The sequence below is a fragment of the Typopeltis vanoorti genome, chromosome 12 (assembly GCF_054136105.1).
Source record: "Typopeltis vanoorti isolate ZY-2024b chromosome 12, IOZ_Tvanoo_1.0, whole genome shotgun sequence".
In the NCBI taxonomy this organism is placed as follows: domain Eukaryota; kingdom Metazoa; phylum Arthropoda; class Arachnida; order Uropygi; family Thelyphonidae; genus Typopeltis; species Typopeltis vanoorti.
This window is the reverse complement of record NC_143560.1, coordinates 41,971,905-41,991,901: the sequence shown is the minus strand read 5'-3', so window position 1 is coordinate 41,991,901 and position 19,997 is coordinate 41,971,905. Positions and strand designations below refer to the sequence as shown.

Sequence of the window (19,997 nt, the reverse complement as noted above, 5' to 3'; positions counted from 1 at the left end):
AAATATGCTATAAATATTTTACAAAGTTTCCAAGGTCGTACAAAAACATGTCTTTCAGCACAGAGGCACGCAACACAAGCCCACACTATGAGGCAGTTCTGCTGCTCACAGACTTAAGCACCATGGTGCTACATTTACCCACTAAGAGGCATATGACTGACCAAGTGCATTTATATGGAACATTCAGTGAAAATGTACAAGACCATGACTGATACAAATATGTGGTAACAGTTCTGTCTCTAGTGTGGGCACATTTTCACATACACGTTACTTTTGTGTGATTGGTTTGAATAGTACAAAAACAGTACAGCAATGCCACATGAAGGGTGTGACTCATCAAGGCATGAGTGATTGCAAATAGCACCCCTCCACCATAGGTATCCATGGCAACATGAATTGAGGCAACATCTGAACATCACCTGAGCATGTCATGGGTGTGGCTAGAAACATCACTACATCTCACGGTACTGTGGAGCCAACATAAAGTGCTGTACATTGCTGCCATAGGTCTGTCAGTACCAGCACTTCCAACATTAGAAATGTGAGAAATTTATTATGCACAACTTTCTAATTTTCACTTCACACTAATTACAATACTACAATCAACATCTCAAAACTTTTTTTTATTTCTGACTAATCATTTATAAACTTGTTAAAACTTTATTTACCTGCAATACCAAAATATACCATACTCCTTCACAGATTTCCATTTAGATAATTCATATATTTTATAACATTATAATAATCTGCACAGTTTCATAATAGATTCATGATATATAGTTTTTCCAAATATGAAACAAAGTATGTGTAAAGCTGTGTATATGTGTGTGTATACATTATATATATATATGTGTGTGTGTGTGTGTGTGTGAGATCTGAAATGCTTTTCTAAAAGTTGTGGCTGAAAAAATTATTTTTATCGAAAACTAAAATTTGATAAAATACAATGGCACACTCATTTAAAATTTATAATAACTGATAATTATAAAGATTGAAAAAAGCTAAAAAAACTTCTTAATTTATTATAATTATTTTTTTTTTTGCCATTTACTGGCTATTAGTCACTTTTTTTTGTTAATCCTGATATAAATATATAAAGAAAGTAAATATTTGAACCTTTTTAAACTCTTAAAATTGCATCAATTAAAGAATTGTCAAAATTAAAAATTTACACATATACCATCATTTATCTTTAAGAGCAAACTTATCCTTAAAAAATGGATGACTGAAGTATCATGGTTTCTTTTGACTACGAGGTACAATAAGAACATTATCACACAAGTATAGTAAATGCATCCACATAAAGTAAAAAATTTACCAACTTCTTGCAGTATAAAAAGGTATATAAACTTAGTATATTTTCAATAGACAAATTAGAAAATACACCACTCAAAGTATAAAACTTTACTCAAGGAAAAGGTAATATTAACAACCTTTTGTTAAAAACAGACCTTTGGTGTGACAGCAGAAATCAAGTATCTTTTGCTCACTGACTCTCTCTCCCACTCATGCAGCACATGTGCACACACACGCACACAGCAACTAAACACACCTTCATCTGTCTCAAAGATATTTCTATGAAGCATTGCAAAAGAAAATATTATAGGAAAAGCTATTTGCATACAAATCTAGATAAATACTATATATAAAATCAAGAGATTACATTTCAGATGAAAATACAGTTTATTACAAAATGACAATTTTGTACCCAGTGTGAAATTTGATATATCAGAAATTATATGCAATATCTAAGAGACAGATAACAGATGGAGTGGTGCTAACAGCTCTACGGCAGGCTCCTAACACCATACATTTGTACACCACGGATTTATCACAGTGCGGCAAGATTTCATACCTACAGACAGCCAATACTACATAACAGTAGAGTTGTGGCACTGACATCTGCTCCCATATCAGGGAGGGTGCGATCATTGTGGCAAACAGAACATCAAGATGTAAGGGCATTGCACATCCCCTCACTAAGTTCATTTGTAGTTCTTCTAAGTAGTATTCAACAAAGTTCATCTATGAGAGGTTATACCATTCTATTGTCTTTGAAACTGTAGTTTAACTATAGGTGATTGAACCAACATTGCACATCAAAACAGAAGGGCTCAACTGAACTTGGAAGACAGGTAAGCAGTGATTGAAGAAGATGAGGGAGTGATCAAAGAGGAAACTAAACAGGCAGGATCCTCATGTCTGGAAAGAGAATAGAGGGACGAAGCAGAGCAAGGCACTCAGTAAAACTTGATATATCTGGTGTCGCCCTCTTCAGACGATGTAGGATTGTGTTCTGTATGATACAAAAATCACACCAACAAGGTTATGCACACATCATGGCATATCTTCATACAGTATTATAGTTAATAAGCAGCCATTTCACAAAAACTGTCTCTGGAGCTGCAAGTTACAACACTTACATATATATGTATATATATATATATATATATATAAGCACCAGTAAGGACAAGTGATAAATCTATATATATAGTCTTCAATACCTTTCTTTTAAGAGGAAAGATATATTAACAGTCTTCTAGTTTAATGCTGTTCTGTCTGAGGAGTTAACACTAAAAACATGTTTATATCGGGGCCCAAGACTATTGCTAGGAACCTAATGATGGCAGTGGTAGACAGCCTTCTAAAGTTCCCAAACTAGATGCCAAATTCATATGGCATATATGGAAAAGGGATGTCCACTTGAATTTTCCTCAACCTGTTGCAGCCCTTGCACATATTACACCAAGTGAAACTAGGCTGAGTTATGAGATGTCAAATTAGGATGGATTTCATGGAAAAAACACCAACAGTCCAAGTTCTCTGGAATGTCTTGTTTATACATCAATGGCTTGGAGTCATGCATCCATCTCACCTCTCATGATGGCATGCACCTGTTCAAGTTTCCACATTAGCCTATTTTTTCTTGAAAATTCATCTTCTTCAAGTGTTTGCATCAACTACAGAAAGAAAAATATACATTAGAATGAATAATAAAGAAATTGTGATTTAGAAAAATATTGATAAGAAAAACATGGATATTTACAAAGTGTACATAACTCAGTAAATTTTAGACACATTACTGTATATATGTGAATGTACAGTATCCTATCTAAAATGTCTTAATTATAAAGGAATACATTCTTGTTATATTAAGATTGTTTGTTAGATTAGAATAAAGGGAATGAATTGGTGGCATCGATTGCATCAACTGTCCAAAGATTACTGGGGTCACTGAGACATGGTTGATGAAAGATGATATACCAACAGGAGTAGAAATAGCAGGGGTATAGCATTTTTTCTTCAGGATAGGAAGGTCAAACATGGCGGTGGAGTACTGATTATGATAAGTAATGAGTTATGTCTTCTTAGAGTGGAGGATTTGGAGGGCAGTAACACTAATGGTTTTGAAAGAATATGGTGAGAAGTAGATGGTGGGCAGGACAGATTATTTAGTGGGGTGTTGCTATTAAGCCAAGGAGCATAGAGGATGAAGAGCAGATGTTTATGCAGTTGAGCTTGGCAAGTGCGAAAAGAATGGTTGTTATGGGAGATTTTAACTGCAGCAGTATAAATTGGGAAAAGGAAACTGTAGTAGTAAGGAAATGGAATTTCTGAAATTCTTGAGGGATCAAATCTTTGGCAACAAGTAGTAGAAGGAACGCAAGGTTCAAGAGTTTTAGATTTGGTCATAACATCAGAAGATCTGATTATAACTGAGATGGCATCTATGCCCCTGGATGGAGAGAGTGACTGTGGTTTTGACTTAGAAGATAAATAGACATGCAGAAATCAAAAATAAAGGAATGTATGTGGAATTATAAGGCAGGTGATTATAATAATCTTAGAGATCAGATTAAGGCAGCTCCATGGATGGAGGAATTGGAAGGGCAAGATATCAATGCTTCGGAACTGGTTAAAGAATATTTATTAACAGCAATGACAAGTTGTATACCATGAGTGAAAAAGAGAACAAAATTTGGTGTAAAGTCGATGACAAACAATATCAAACAGGATCTGTTGGTGATAAAGAGGTTATGGAAGAAAAATAAGGAGAGTGGTGAGAGCAGATTCATGAAGAATATAATACTCAGGCCAGGAAAGTGACTAGTACAGTAAGGAAGGCAAAACTGGAATATGAGAAGAGATTGACCGTGAGATACAAAGAAAATTCTAAGGAATTCTTTTGTTATATGGCCAGTAGAGTGACTGATGCAAAGGGCATGTGAAATTGTTCAATAAACATTTATTGGAGTATTTCATCCTAGAGAAGTAGGTTTTAATACTAGAGGGATGGGCAGGTTCAAGATTTAGAAATGCAAGAAGAGAGTGCATTTCAAATACTGAATACTCTGAATGTGAATGAAGCAATGGAACTGGATGGGATTTCACCCAAGGTTTTGAGAGAATGCACTAAAGAACTGACAGCTCCATTGACCTGGCCATGAGAAAGGTACCCAAGGAGAGGAAAGAGGGTAAGATAGTGTGCTATTGTATATGGGTGGTAGTAGAATGGAAGTGTCAAATATGATGAAATACATACTATAGACTACTTTGTATTTCATGAGTACTTGTTAGGATTTTGGAGAAATTAATGAGGGGTCATTTACAGCACTGGGCAGATGAGGATAATGCTATCTGTGAGAGTTAGCATGGATTTGTTAAGGGGGTACCCTTGTTTTAGCAATCTGACTGCCTTTTATAATAAAGTGACAAAAGAGGACATGTATTGTTTAACCTTTATATCAATGAGGGAAAGGTATATTCTGCCAATGTTTTGGATTTTACAAAGGCATTTGATAGAGTGCCACATGATAAGTTGACATTTAAGTTGTAGCACGTGGGTTTGGATGTCAGGTTAGCGAATTGGATTGGGTTATTACTAATATTGCATATGGGGGTAGCCCTTCAAGAGGATTTTAAAAAAAAAAAAAAAAAAGGGCAAATGAATAGGGGTACCAGTTTAATTCAGCTAAATGTAAAGTCTTGAAGTTGGGGATACATCGATGGTAGGCTGCATACTCTGCTGGAGAAACTCTACTGAAGTAAGTGGAAGAGGCAAGTGATCTTGGGATGATGATGATTGAAAAAAACCTGAAATTCAGGGAATATATTGCAAATGTAGTGATGATAACCCAGAGGATTGCTGCAGTACTGAGAAGGACACTGACCAGCAGAGATAAGAGTTGTCATGCTATTGTATAAAGCCTTAATCAGACCACATCTGGACTACTGTACTGAAATTTGGTCTCCAGGATTTGGAGGGGATAAATTAACCTTGGAAAGAATGCAGAGGCAGATAACAAAGATGATATTAGGACAGTATGATTTTAGTTATGCGGATGGAGTGAGGGAACGAATGTGGGCTGCAAAGTTTGGCAGATAGAAGGATAGGTGATATGATCAAGAGATAGGTACAGGGTTGACACTGGGGAGTTCGTATGTGTGGCAGAACAAGGGGAAGGAGCAAGACAAGGGGGCCTTGATAGGCCCTTGTCTTTGTTCCTTTCTTTGCTCACCCTAGAAGTTGCAAAAGAAAGTCATAAGCAAGAGGATAAGGAGTAGTTTCTTTGGAGGGTGGCTGAACAATAGAATGCATTGGCTGATAGTGGTGAGAGTATGAGTGGTGAATGAGTTCAAGGAGTGAGATGATAAACTGCATTTTCTAGGGGTGAGCCTCTCATGATGAGTCTTGTGACACTATGAAGGTCCTGAATCATGATAATAATAATTAAGGGTATTATTAAAAGTATATGGTTACTAATCTTGTTTTTATTATGTACCTAAATGTTTTTCATAACTGGAATACAAATAAACAGAACTAACCATATTTAAAATTATAACAAAAAAGAACAACAGTTCACATTTCTTAAATTAATGAAGAAAAAAATGATCTATTATATGAATGAACACTCCATGTTTTTTGATGTTTTAAACACATTTTATGATGTGTCTTGATGATCTTTGATGTGTTCTTTTTTCTTTCTCCCCTCCTGGAAGGAGAGGAAACACAGCTTATTCTGTATTTGCTTCCCATGTGGTGTGGGTGATATTTTTCTCGGGTACCGCATGGAAATGCAGTACCCGAGGAAAATTTATTCGCAAGCATAAAACATGGTTTGCAGTACTAATCTACAGTAATATTAACAATAATAAAATATTTATTGTAAAATCTGGCTATACCTTAGCAGTTTGTAAAAAATATTACTAATTAAAAAGGATGAATAGCACATTACTCTCCAACCAGCAGGCAGTGGGTTTTGAATTCCACCATTAGCATGGAAGATTTGTGAAATACGCAGGATATGATTTTCATTGCTCAGTGGAAGATCTCACCCTACTAATAAACCTATCTAGGCAGGCTAAGGATTAAATGATCTGTATCCCTATGCTAATTTTTTTTTTTTTTTTTTTAGACAAAAAAGTTTAGACAGAGAAAAAATTATGTGAATTCCACCTATTTTCACAGGTTGAATTCACATGGTGCAACATCCAAGTCTGGTTTTCCCACAATTCAGGCCTCTTACTGCACACAGCTCCTTCAAACGAACTAAAACTTCCTGGCATAATTCTTTGTTTACTATCTGACCATGTGGTACAAATTCATAATGCCTTTCCAATCAAAAAACACAACCAACATCATCTTGATCTTTGACCAACTCATCCATCAATGCTTAAACCACTTACAGCACTGCATTCAGCTCATAGTCACCCCTGTATGCTTGGTTAAGCAACTGAAATGTGTCTGTAAAATTTTTACCAAGTTTGCAGCAAAATTTCACACACACACACACACACACAGTTCTTCAAGATCTTTCATTGTCACTAATCCAACGAACAGCTTGTGCATGTGCTCACTTCAGCAGATATAACTCGACAACTAATGCTCACAGCAGAACAGGGCATATGGCAGTTTGTCAAAACCTGCCGCTAGGTCCGCTCAGTAGCCACAGCATGCGCTCTGTGCTGGTTGGCACACTATGTAAAAAGTTCGATATTTTTTTAAACACATCTCATATATTATAAATAAGCCATGAAAGTTTTTAAATAACGTTATATCAATGTTGCTACTCCATAAATGTTTATAAGTGATGCATGATTTCAAATAATATCTAGATACGTAGTTAAATTACAATCATGAATGATCTAATCAATATTCATCATCAAAAATATTAAACACAAATTATTTTTTTAATGGGCACTAATTATAACACATTCTATAATTCAAAATGATTAAGTTGTAAATATTCACACATTTGATGTAATAATGGGAAAAGGGTACATCCTAAATTATTATGGATTCATAGTTTTGTTTGTACTACAGGATTAAGTTGTTAATTATTAGGAGATCAAAGATTAGCTTTATTTAGAATGCATACCTGATCATTATACTTGACAGTATAGCTATACAGATCGTATAAGGCTACATTAGTGTTGAACTCATGGGCATGAAGCTAGAGAAAACATGCAAAAATGAAAAGAATTAAAACATTGAGAAAATTGAAGTAATATTTTATTCAGTTTTAGTCAAGATGTATAAATCTATATATATGAATTGCCAGCATATTCTGACTGAAAAAAAAACCCTGTAAAAGGTACAACAAAAATCATCTTCACTATTTTTTAGATTTTTAAATAATTGTACTTCTGTGGATAACAATTCTTCCTCCACTTCATTCAGAATAAATATAATTTGCAAACCAATCTTACAGGCAGGAATTCAAGTGTCCAAGCTAGATAACCAGAATATCTCCACCGACAGTAAGGAATATGAAGGACTAACCAGGCTTCTGACCTAGTCCTCACTTTCTCAGGGTGTGCCCCTTTATTAGGTATCTATATGAATACTGGTGAATAAGGATGGGCTGGTAAGTTGGGACTTACCAGTCTGTTCTTGTCAGAGAACCAGAGCAAATGGTGAAAGTAGTCAGCTACTAAAACTCAAATACAACATCAAGAGAATTCAAGATGCTATCAACGTAAGCATCTATAGAAAAGAAATAAAAGAAGAATTAATACCATTTATGTCAACACTTAACAAACGGTATTAATGAGATTGAGACAAAACAGGCAATTCTGCTAAATAATGACAAAAAGATGTTTTTGGCAACAGACAATAGTTGTTGTTTTCAGCCATTTTCTGTTCGTTGCTGGACGAAGGCCTCCTCCAGTTCCTTCCACCTTTCTCTGTTCTTGCAATGGTTGACCAATTTTTCCCAGCAAAATTTGACAGTTCATCATTCCACCTTATTTTAGGACATCCTTGGTCTTGTTTCCCTTCTTTTGGAATCCAGTTGACCAATTTTTCCCAACAAAATTTGACAGTTCATCATTCCACCTTCTTTTAGGACATCCTTGGCCTCATTTCCCTTCTTTTGGAATCCAGTTTGTTAGTATGGTGGTCCATTGCTCATCTTCACTTCTTGATAGATGTCCAGCCCATTTCCATTTTACTTGCTTGTGGTGAAGAATGACATCATGGATGCGAGTCTAGCTTCTTATCCAGGTGTTTCACTTTTTATCTTTTAATGTGATGCCTTGCATCAGCCTCTCCATTTTTCTTTGAGTTGTTGCTAGTTTATTTGTCAGTGTTTTTGTTAGAGACCAAGTTTTGCAACCATATGTGATGATTGGAAGTATACAGTGGTTAAATGTCTTCCTTTTTAAACAGAGTTTAAAAAAAGAAATTATATTCTTTCTTGGCAGCTTTAATTTATAGTATAACCAAGTGAAAAAACTTTCAACAGTTATCAGAGAAAGGAACTATAGTATTCAACACTAAACATGAAGGTCAAATTGCCTGCTGTTCAAAACAAGCAGATAATGTGAGCCAATTTTGAAATGGGAGAATTAGATTTATTTGCGAAAAAGGTGGTTCTTGTTGGAAACCTTAAGAGCAGAATATGAAATGAATTTCATACATATGAAAATATTTTCGGAAAATTTGGGGGAAAAATCATAAATCTAATAATAATGGTAAGTAACAATTTAATTTCTGTTGAGATGGATTAGTCTTACTAACATGTTCCAACTTAAAAATATGTGCAAAAATTCATGGAGAGAAAACATGAGAATTAAGTCTTACTGACTGTTATTGCCGGCAGCAATACCTTCACACTGGATCAGATATAAGAGCACACAGAGGTTTGAAAACTGAAGTGATTACCATTTAGTTTTGATCAGGATAAAAGTGGTAACAAAAAGAAAAATACATACAAAAGTCTTAAAATGTCATGCAACTTTTGGAGATAAAGCAGATTCCAATAATCTGCTTTATCTCTGAATATTACTGGGGAAAAAATAAATAAATTGCAAGTGAGAATTAAACCTTCTATACTCACTGGCAAAATCTGAAGAAAATATTACCAGATTCTGTTAATGCAGCATTTGTTTGTATGGTCAGAAACAACTTCACAGTGGAATAAAGCAGTTCTAGAAAAGAAGGAACTATATCAAAGTTCCTAGCATGTAAGTCAGTATATTCCTTTGGAAAATACAGAGAAAAATGTATGAAACTAAGCTATGTGCAAAAGTAGTGAAAAAAAAGTCAAGGGAAGACTTTGGTAAGAATAATATAAATATCATAAAGGTGGAAAAATGTTCTGGAGGAGGCAAGTAGAAAAGGTAAGAAATTGAAGAGAGAGTACTGTAAAAGAAATCAGAGATGAAAAAAAAAAAGGCAATATAAAAATGAAGACATTCTGGAGAAAGTAATTGACTGTAGTGACAGAACAGTGGTAGAAAACAATGAAAAGGAATATAGTCAAAATTACTTACCAATACTCAGACAAAAAAAGAGCCATCAAAGCTTAGATGTAGAAAGGCAGCTGGAGCAAATGACATTTGACCAGAAATGTTCACACATGGAGGTGTAAACGTTTTACAGTAGCTACTCTAATTCAGAAGGTAGAATTCTGGATGATGGGAAATGAGCTCATAGTGCCTATCTATAAAAAGGAAATACCAAATGTGAGAATTAGAGAGGAATTTCCCTGTTGAATGTTCCAGATAAGATTTATGCACACAGACTTGAGAAACGTGGGGACAGAACAAGATAGTTTGGGACCAAATAGGAGTTGTCATGATCAGAATTTTGTCTTAAGACAAACTGTTAAAAAATTGAGGAAATATGTTTTGTTGTACATATGAAAGAGGTATATTGATCAAGTTATTAATACTTTTGAAAGCTGTTCAAAATGCTAAAATTATATAGTGTAAATAGCAAGTTGTACCAAGCAATACTTATAGTCTGCTGTGTAGAATTATGGAGACAAATGACCGTGTTAGAGAACTTAGTTTGCTTTACATTAAAATAACGTTTCTGCCTTTATATCAAGATCATCATCAAGAACACATAATATACACATGCTGGGATACAAGCCACATCGAGATACATTATAGTAAGCTACAGCATCACTGCTTTGGTCAACTGTTGATCCTAGCCTGATTTCTGGTGAGCAAAAAGAAAAAAAAGAAAAGAAAGGTAAAAAAAAAAAAAACTAGAATAATTAAATACATAAACACAATAATATAAGTGAAACTATATTAATGGCTGCTGGTTAGGGTTTAGTTCTCTGCAGTTCTGTTATTTTCAAGATTTATGTTTATTTATCTGAGGACTAATGGTTAAGTATCTATATTTATTGTTTGGAGAACTGTTAGAGTTGTTTTATTATCCTTCTCCCTGGAGATGTTATGTGGATGGTAGATGAGCCATTCAAATTCTTGTGACTTTTTTAAGTCATTATTCTTGAGGTGATTAGATTGGGATGATGGATTAGCATCTCACAAGCTTCTTTGATTTTTTTCCTTCTTCTTTTTATCAGGTTTAGGTACAAATCCAATTCATTTTCTGTCACATTTGAAGTACCTGATCAGCAAAGCCTAATTTTTTATAATTCAGGAATTAAATGTACAGTTTGTGTTCTCTTCTTTTATGTCCTGTATTGGGATTGTACATCCAGTTTCTTCTATGTATAAGTTACAGATGCACTAGAGATTTGGTATACCTGGGAGGACAAGGGAAGGAAGGAAGGAAGATCCTTAGAGGAGGTGAGTAAACTTTTAAATTTTGTGGGCAGTTTAAATGTGAATTTAATACTGTATTTTTGTAGTATTCTGTTTCTCAGACATTCCCCTAATGTAAGAAATGGCTATGGCCTTATTGTAATTTTTTAAAATTTTTGGTTGCATTCTTCTGAAAGGTTCTGTTGACTGTTTCTTGTAGTTATTTTTTTAAAATAAATGTTTTGCTTCAAGTTTGAGTCATTTTTCCAGGCCTTCCCATTAGAGCAAAGTCTCAGAGCTCTATTTTTGAGGATGGATAATGATACCCAGTTTTTGTGTTGAATGGTAGTATAATCTTTGCATATGTGTGTATGTGGGCTTATGGTGGACAATGAAAGAGACAGACAGCCTGAGGGAAGATGGGTGACAAATGGAAGATGTCCACTTGTCACATATCTATGAAAAAATTGTCACAAAAACTATGAAAATAGGTAGGAATATTGAAAACATCAACTGCATTCTTAATGGAGAAGTAAAATATTTCAGCTATTTAGTGACAAATTTTAGTGAAGATGGCAAATTAAGTGTGGAAACAGACAACAAATAAGCAAAGCCAGAATGGTAAGGAGTCAAATGAATAAATTTATATGGAATATGAGAGAAATTAGCCAGAATACTGGAGAAGCAGCATGGAGCACTTCTGAAACAGTTGTAACTTGTGCATCTGAGAGGTTAGGAATAAAACAGTTGATCAAGTATTAGGGCTAATATGATAGTTCTAAGAAAAATTAGAGAAGTGAATAGATGGTCAATGGCAGAATCATTTTAAGAATGCAAGCAGCTACTTCTCAATATCCCTTTGTCAGTTTGCTCTACCAAACTGGCATCCAACTTCCATGGAGTGTCTAGAGAAGTGCCTGCAGAAAAGACAGGGCTGAAATAGACTATTTATCAGACATTTGTGAGACAATGAAAAATTTGTATAACATTTAGTAAAATAGGATTTTAAGAACTGTTTGTTAACTCAGGATTCTCTAATTAAATTGAATAACAGCTTATATCTCTTGCATAAACAAAAAAATAAATTTGGAACACATTTGACATGAAAATCAGGAATAAAAAACTAAAACTATGAAAACAGGGAGGAACATCAAAACCTTCAGCTGCATTCTCAATGGAGAGTGTATAGAACAAGTAAAATATTTCATTTATTTAGGCAGTTTTTAGTGAAGATAGCAAATTAAATATAGAAATAGAGAACAGAATAAGCAAAGCTAGTATTGTGAGTAGTCAACTAAATAAATTTATATGGAATAAGGCAGAAATTAGCCAAAACACTACACTAGATGTATACAGGACTGTTCAATCCAGTTTTAAGTTATGGATTGAACAGTCTTGTACTGAACAAAGACTAGAGACTTCAGATATGAGGGTTCTTGAGAAAAATATCAAATGAGAAATATGAGAAAATTAGGGGAGTGAACTGATGCATCAATGGCAGAATCATATTAAAAATGAAGATATTCAGAAAGGAACTTGACATTGTCAATATTCAAGATATATTATGGCCACTTAAATAAAATGGGTGAGGAAAGGTTAGAAAAACAGGTGTTTAAGGCCAAGATGGCAGGAAAAAGACCTGGAGGAAGACCAAGACCTAGGTGGATTGATTCAGTCAGATATGCTTTGGAAGTACAAAATGTTAGATATGACAATATTGGAGTGCTAACTGATTTGGAGGAAAATTGTTGAGAGGAGATTAATATTAATGTAAACTTAATTGTGAAGTGCTGTCATAGTAACCCGAATGCCTCTTGAGGGTACATATCAAGAAATTGATTATGATCTGATGATGCCTGTTATCATGCTTGCAGTTTTAGATATATTTTTGTTCTGCTATTGTGAACAGATATGTTAAATTAAACATTTTCATGATTTTTTAATATACTACATATTTATACTCTAATATTTTAAAGGAAATTCAGCTTTTAAGCTTAACCCCCCCACACACACACAATATTCTGTAAAGTATGACAAACTCAAGGAAACACCATCTTTGGTCCCATGACATCAGTTACTGAATGGAGAGGATATCAGCAGTGCATAGAAAGCTTTGAAAAGATGCTTAAATGATGTGGTATCTGAATGTGTCCCTAGAGTTCCAAGAACAAATAGGATGTGAGCAAAATGATGTGCAATCTTATTAAGCAAGAGATCTATAAAAAGAAGATGTGGAAGGAATATTGTGAGAATAAGAGGGGGGAAGAGTTATGAAATATATAAAGAGCAGGCCAGAAAAATTATCAGTACAGTACAGAAAGCTAAGTTGGAGCATGAAAAGAAACTGGGCTACACAAGCTACAGACAACCCAAAAGATTTTATCATTATGCTTCAAGTAGAAGAAAGAATGAATGTAGAAACAGATGCAATACTTCAAATAATGAGGGTGAACTTTTCCAAGATCTATCAATCTGGTGTATGTAACAAAGCATAGTGCAACCACTACACTGGATGAACAAAGAGATGCATAAGGAGGAGGTTCTAGAACTGTTTCATAATCTCGATATGAATTCAGCAAGAGAGGAAAGTGGAATATCAGCACATATGCTAAAGGAATGTTCAGTCAAATTGGCTTGGCCCTTGTCACGTTTGTATCCCACAGGAATGTAAAGAATATACAATAGTTCCATTGTACAAAGGTGGTGCACAAACCAATGTGTAACTACTAATCGTCAATATCTCTGGAGTGGAGGGTTAAGATTTTAGAGAAGTTGGTGAGAATTCACATGAAGAAATGGGTTCACTTACAAGCTACACTTTACTAGATAAAATAACACTTGACGTTTCGACCCCTGTATTGAGGTCATCATCAGAAAAATACATGTGTATGAAGACAAACTACATGCTCTTGCACTCTACAAAGGTAAACTGAATCTCCGCTGTTAATTGATCTTTTACTTAGCCTGACCTCTAGTTGTAAAAAAAAAACCTGCTAAGTCCTCCCATACTAAGCTTTTTTTTTTTCAGGACTTGTACCATTCAGGTTGCTATTGAATGTTAAAAATATCCACACACACACACACAAAAATTCTTACCACCACCCAACACAAAAACTAGGTGTCATAAGCACCTTTAAACACAGAGCTTAAACTATTTGTTCAAATGAGTAAGCTCTAAAGCAGGAATACGAGCTCATCAATCATACGTTTATTAAAAATGGATACAGTAAAAAAAACTATTCACAAGATCCTCCACAGAGACACCATTAAAAACAAAAAAGATTTCAAGAATATTATTGCCATTCCTCATGTTAGAGACATTTCAGAAAAAATAGACAGAACACTACATAAATACAACATCAAAAACCACCTTTAAACCCCTGACAAAATTAAGACACCTACTCAGTTCTTCCAAAGATCCTCTTCCACACCTAGCCCACTCAGGGGTTTACAAAATACAATGCACATGTAACTTACCATACATAGGGGAAACAGGGTGAACCATCCCAATTAGGAAGAACGAACACAAACGACACACTAAATACCTCCATTTTGGAAAAACTGGCCTTTCAGACCACATACTCCAGACATACCACAGAATTGATTGGTATGTCCCTACACCACAACAAAACCTGGTTCGAGAGAAAATTGAAAGAAGCATGTGAAATGCTCAAACACAATCCTAACCTGAACAAAAATGACGGTCTAACCATTCCAAGAATGTGGAGGACCCCATTTACAACCATTATAGCAACCAGAATAAGCCAAAGAAAAATCTCAATACAAGAAGACTTAAAGTTTTTTTTTTTAACATTCAATAGCAAACAGCAACCTGAACAATACAAGTCCTGAAGAAAAGCTTAGTACGGAAGGTCTTGAGCAGGGTTTATTGTGTTATTTTTTTTACCACTAGAGGTCAGGCTAAGTAAAAGATCAATTAACAGTGCATTTTCAATTCACCTTTGTAGAGTGCAAGAGCATGTAGCTTGTCTTCATATACACATGTATTTTTCTGATGATGACCTCAATACAGGGGTCGAAACGTCAAGTGTTATTTTATTAATAATAAGTAAAATAATCATTTCAACACGTGTGTTTGGTGTCCCTAAATTCGTAAATATGAATGCTGATCACCGTGTAACCTTAAAAGAAAGAGTTAATGAAAGGAGGTCATGTCTGAGTAATTTGGTCATATTTTATAATGTTATGGCTGATTGGATAAAGGGAATGAATATACTATGATACTGGTAGATTTTGCTAAGGAATTTGATAGGATATCATCCAAAAAGATGTTGCATAAACAAGAGAATATGGAAATGCAATATAAATCATGGACTTGGATGTATGGACAGGTATCCAAAAGTGGTATATGGGTGATGGGTGGCGAATATTCCAAAATTATGGTAATCAGGGGTGCTCCAGGGATCGGTCCTTGGACCACTGTTGTTCAATCTATATATACACTATTACCAATAATTGTCTGAACATCATCATCATCATCAAATTCCTGCCATGTACCTTCAAGGGGTGTACAGGATATGATAGTACTACATGAAAATATTACATCATTATTAATTTCCTATCTACAATTTTCCTCCAAATCAGTCTGTTACTTGTCAAGACTCCAACATTATCAGATCTTATATTTCTATCGTCTAAAGCACTTTGTACAGCATCAATCCACCTATATCTTGGTCTTCCTCTAGGTCGTTTTGCTGCCAACCTGGCAGAGAACACTTGTTTTGCTAATCTTTCCTCACCCATTCTGTTTAAGTGACCATACCACCTGAGATTAGCTCTGCTAACACATTCCTGGATGCTGACAATGTCAAGTTCTTTCGTAATATCCTCATTTTTAATATGATATTGCCATTGATGCCATCTGTTCACGCCTATAATCTTTCTCAGGACTCTCATATCTGTGGTCTCTAGTCTTTGGTCAAGTGTTTTACTTCTGACCCAGCTCTCAGATCCATAAGTTAAAACTGGTTTGAACACTGTCTTGTATACAGCTAATTTAGTGTTCCGACTAATTTCTCTCTTATTCCATATAAATTTATTCAATTGACTTTCCACCATACCAGCTTTGCTTATTCTGTTGTCTATTTCTATATTTAATTTACCATCTTCAGTAAAAATCGTGCCTAAATAGCTAAAATGTTTTACTTCTTCCACAGGTTCTCCATTCACAACACAGTTGACATTTTCAATGATTCTGCCTATTTTCATTGTCTTTGTCTTTTTATTGCTGACCTTCATACCATATCTATTACAACAGCTATTCAATTTAGTCAGAGAATCTTGCAGACTTGTAGCAGATTTATTTAGAAGTATAACATCATCTGCATAAAGCAAAGAGCTGACATTAACATCTCCAATTTTGATATCATGTTTAATACCACTTTCCTTCATAATGTGATCCATATAGATAATGAATAACAGAGGGGATAATGTACATCCTTGTCTCACACCAGATTTAACATTAAACCATCTTCCTGTACTTCCTTCAATTCTAACTGCTGACTTACAACTCAAATAAAGACTAAGTATTGCTTGATATAATGCTCCATTGACACCATATAACTGCAGCGTATTGAATAGCTTCTCTCTTGGCACCTTGTCATATGCCTTTTCCAGATCGACAAAACTTAAATACAGATCTTTGTTATATTCCCATGCTTTCTCGACTATTTGTCGTAAAGTGAAGATCTGATCCTGACAGCCTCTATTTGGCCTGAATCCAGCTTGTTCTTCACCAAGCTTTTCTTCCACAATTCTTCTCAACCGTTTCTCAAGTATACTTGCATAGATCTTGCCAGGAACACTCAGTAGGGAAATACCTCTGTAATTCTCACATGCAGTTTTATTTCCCTTTTTATATATGGGTACTATGAGGGCTCTACTCCAGTCATCGGGAATTCGTCCCACTGTCCAGGCTTTCTGAACTATGCAGTGCAGCCACTGTAAGACTCTTATACCACCATACTTCAGCATTTCTGGTCGAATATCATCTACTCCTGCTGCCTTTCCACATTTCAAGCCTTTGATGGCTTTTTCTACTTCTAGTATGGATATGTATTTCTGACTGCATGCCTGGTCAGTGTTTTTTACCACTGTGCTGTCATCACTGCTTGTTTCATTTAGCAGTTTTTCAAAGTAATTACTCCATACTTCAAGGATATCTTTTTCTCCCATTTTCATGTCATCTTTATCATCTCTAATTCCTTTTACAGCACTCTTTCCTCCATTCTTAAGCTTCTTCAACAACCTCCAGAATATTTTGCCACCTTCTTGATATTTATTTTCTATATTCTTGCCAAAGTCCTCCCATGACTTTTGTTTAGCTAGTTTTACACAGTGTTTAGCATTCTTGCATTTGTCTCTATATTCTCTAAGAGCACAAGCTGACTTATTTGACAGGAACTTTTGGTATGCTTTCTTCTTTTTCTTCACTGCCTCTTTAACTTCCTGTGTCCACCAGGGAGTTCTGATTTTTTTATCCTTACAGATAACCTCACCATATGCCTCTCTGGCAGAATCAATCAATGTTTTCTTCAGAGTTTGCCACTGAATCTCCAAGGTTTGATTCCTGTTCTCAAACTCTTTCATTTTTTCTTCAATAATCTTTGTGTATTTTAGCCTACAGTTCACATCTGAGAGCTGCTCAACTTTTATTCGCTTTAAAACTTTCTTACATGTTCTTCTTTCCAATATGAAATTCAATTTTATCCTGCTCAAGACTAAATAGTGATCACTTCCAATTTCAAATCCTCTGTGCACTCTGGTGTCCTGCACCAGGGAGAAAACATCACTATCAACAATAACATAGTCAATGAGACTTTTCTTATTCCTAGCCTCTTCTCTCCATGTGAATTTGTGCACATTTTTATGTTGGAACATGGTGTTAGTAATAACCAGTCCATGTCCTGAGCAGAAATCCAACAGATATTTGCCATTATTATTAGCTTTGCTCTTTTCTCCAAATTTTCCCAAAATATTTTTGTATGTCTCACAATCATTTCCTACTCTGCTATTTAGATCCCCAACAAGGACCAACTTTTCATTTTTCATTGTGTCAGTTGCTTTTTCTAAAGCATCAAAAAATTCCTCCACTTCTACCTTAGTAGAACCTTCTGTGGGACCATAGGCACAAATAAGTCTCATTGTCCAGTTCCCCATTCTCATATTTGCCCACATTATTCTACTTGAGACTGACTGCCATTCAAGAAGATTAGCCTCGTATTTTGTGTTGAATACTATTGGCTACTCCTTCTTTTCCTTGATTGTCATTGCCTGAATATAACATTTTGTATTTATTGCTCAGAAAGATCTCACCAGTTTGGTCTTTTTTGTTTCAGTCACCCCTATTATGTCGATCTGGTACTTATCTAATTCCTCAGCTAGCTCCATTTCTTTGCCATTCAGGCTTCTTACGTTGATAGTACCGATCTTTAACTCTGGTGATGTTGAGTTGGGGTTTATTTTCAGATTTGTTCCAGTAGCTGACTTTTCGCTGTTCACCCTGGTTCCCTGGCGAAAACAACGGGGGCCTTGTTTAACCGGGCGACGCCCCAGCCGGCATGTCTGGACACCCTTGTTATATGAAGTTATGGAACATTTTATAAAAACTGGTGTACGGATAATAGGAAGCAGTATTTCATCATAGCAGTTGAATACAGGTGGTATGGCAACACAACGTGAACTCAGTGACTTCAAGAGAGGTGTCATCATGGGCTGTCACATTAGTGGCATGTCCATATGTGTCATTGCTGCTCAAATGGAGCATCCAAAATCAACAGTTGGCAATGCGATCAACAAATTGAGATATTCTGGCATCACCAAGTGCAGGAAAACACCCAGGACAGCTGCTGAAAATGACTGAAGACAGAAGGGTGTTAAAATGGGTGGCACCCAAAAACCAGCTACAATCAGCACAAACCATCTGTGATGAGTTCCAGAGCAACATTAACACCACGGTGAGCACTAATACTGTATGAAAAGAATTCCATTTACTCGGTTTCCATGGAAGAGCAGTGGCGCACAAGCTGAACATCACAACAATGAACAAGGCAGCCTGGTCTGGCCTGGTGCAAAGAGTGTGTGAACTGGACAATTGACCAATGGTACTCTGGAGTGATGAATCAAGATTCATCTGTTTCCCAGGCTGATGGCAGGGCATGGAGGAGTTTCAATAACAGCATCTAATGTCTAACCATGTTAAAATAATACTTAATTAAAAAAATATCTCAGACATGTATACAAAATGATTCAAACTATGTTTAATGTTCAAGTATTTCTGCTCACTAGAACCCTGAAGTGGTTTGGAAAACTTCTATATTTGGTCTCTAGAATAGGGTTTCCAGATTATGAAAAAATAAATCCAGGTCATAAAAAATAAATAAGAATACAAAAGAAATATATAATATTAATAAAAATAGAAAAAAAAGCACACATTCAACTACATTTAATCCTATCCCCACCACCCAAACTGAGTTTTCGATTTCCTATTGGTTGTGAATTTTTTTGAAGGACTTTTTCACATTTCATTATCATAGTGCAGATCTATTACTTCATTTTAATCATTTCTCCTTCCAGATATTCCATAGTCACTCCCCCCCCCCCACCTTCTAACTCAGATCATAATCTTTTACAAGTTTGCCTTTCACAGAAAATGTCCTCCCTTTAGTCACTCTCAACTGTGTTCTCTGGCAATGCAAAAGTTTCAAATAGGATGGCCTCTGTAACTTCTACTCTTCCTTTCCATAGTCTGATTATTGCTTCTGCTCTTATGACCCAAACACCAGCTCTGAGCAAGTCACTAAAATTATCCTCATTGCATGAAGGTATCATCCCCCATTCTACCCAAAATTTTCATCCACTTTACGAATCCTGGTTTAACAGAAGATGCTTGAAAGCAGTTTAGAAACTCAACTAAATGCAGACAGCTTGCAACACGAACACCAGCTTTGCACTCTGTCTACATGCAATAA

The 19,997-nt window shown here is 35.4% G+C and overlaps 1 protein-coding gene across 6 annotated transcripts in view; it reads right to left on the bottom strand.

Annotated features, from left to right (window-relative positions):
* Nucleotides 1-604: 604 nt before the first annotated feature.
* The window catches only part of LOC150100731 (plexin-A2-like), a 992,258-nt gene continuing 972,865 nt past the window's right edge, over nucleotides 605-19,997 (bottom strand). For all 6 annotated transcript variants that reach the window (XM_090402045.1, XM_090402043.1, XM_090402046.1 and 3 more), the window contains 2 exons: nucleotides 7,380-7,454; nucleotides 605-2,960 (listed from right to left, as the gene is read on the bottom strand). In XM_090402045.1, coding sequence (XP_090258171.1) covers nucleotides 2,859-2,960; nucleotides 7,380-7,454 — 177 coding nt within the window. In that variant the 3' untranslated portion in view covers nucleotides 605-2,858. The remainder of the gene's footprint in view (nucleotides 2,961-7,379; nucleotides 7,455-19,997) is intronic.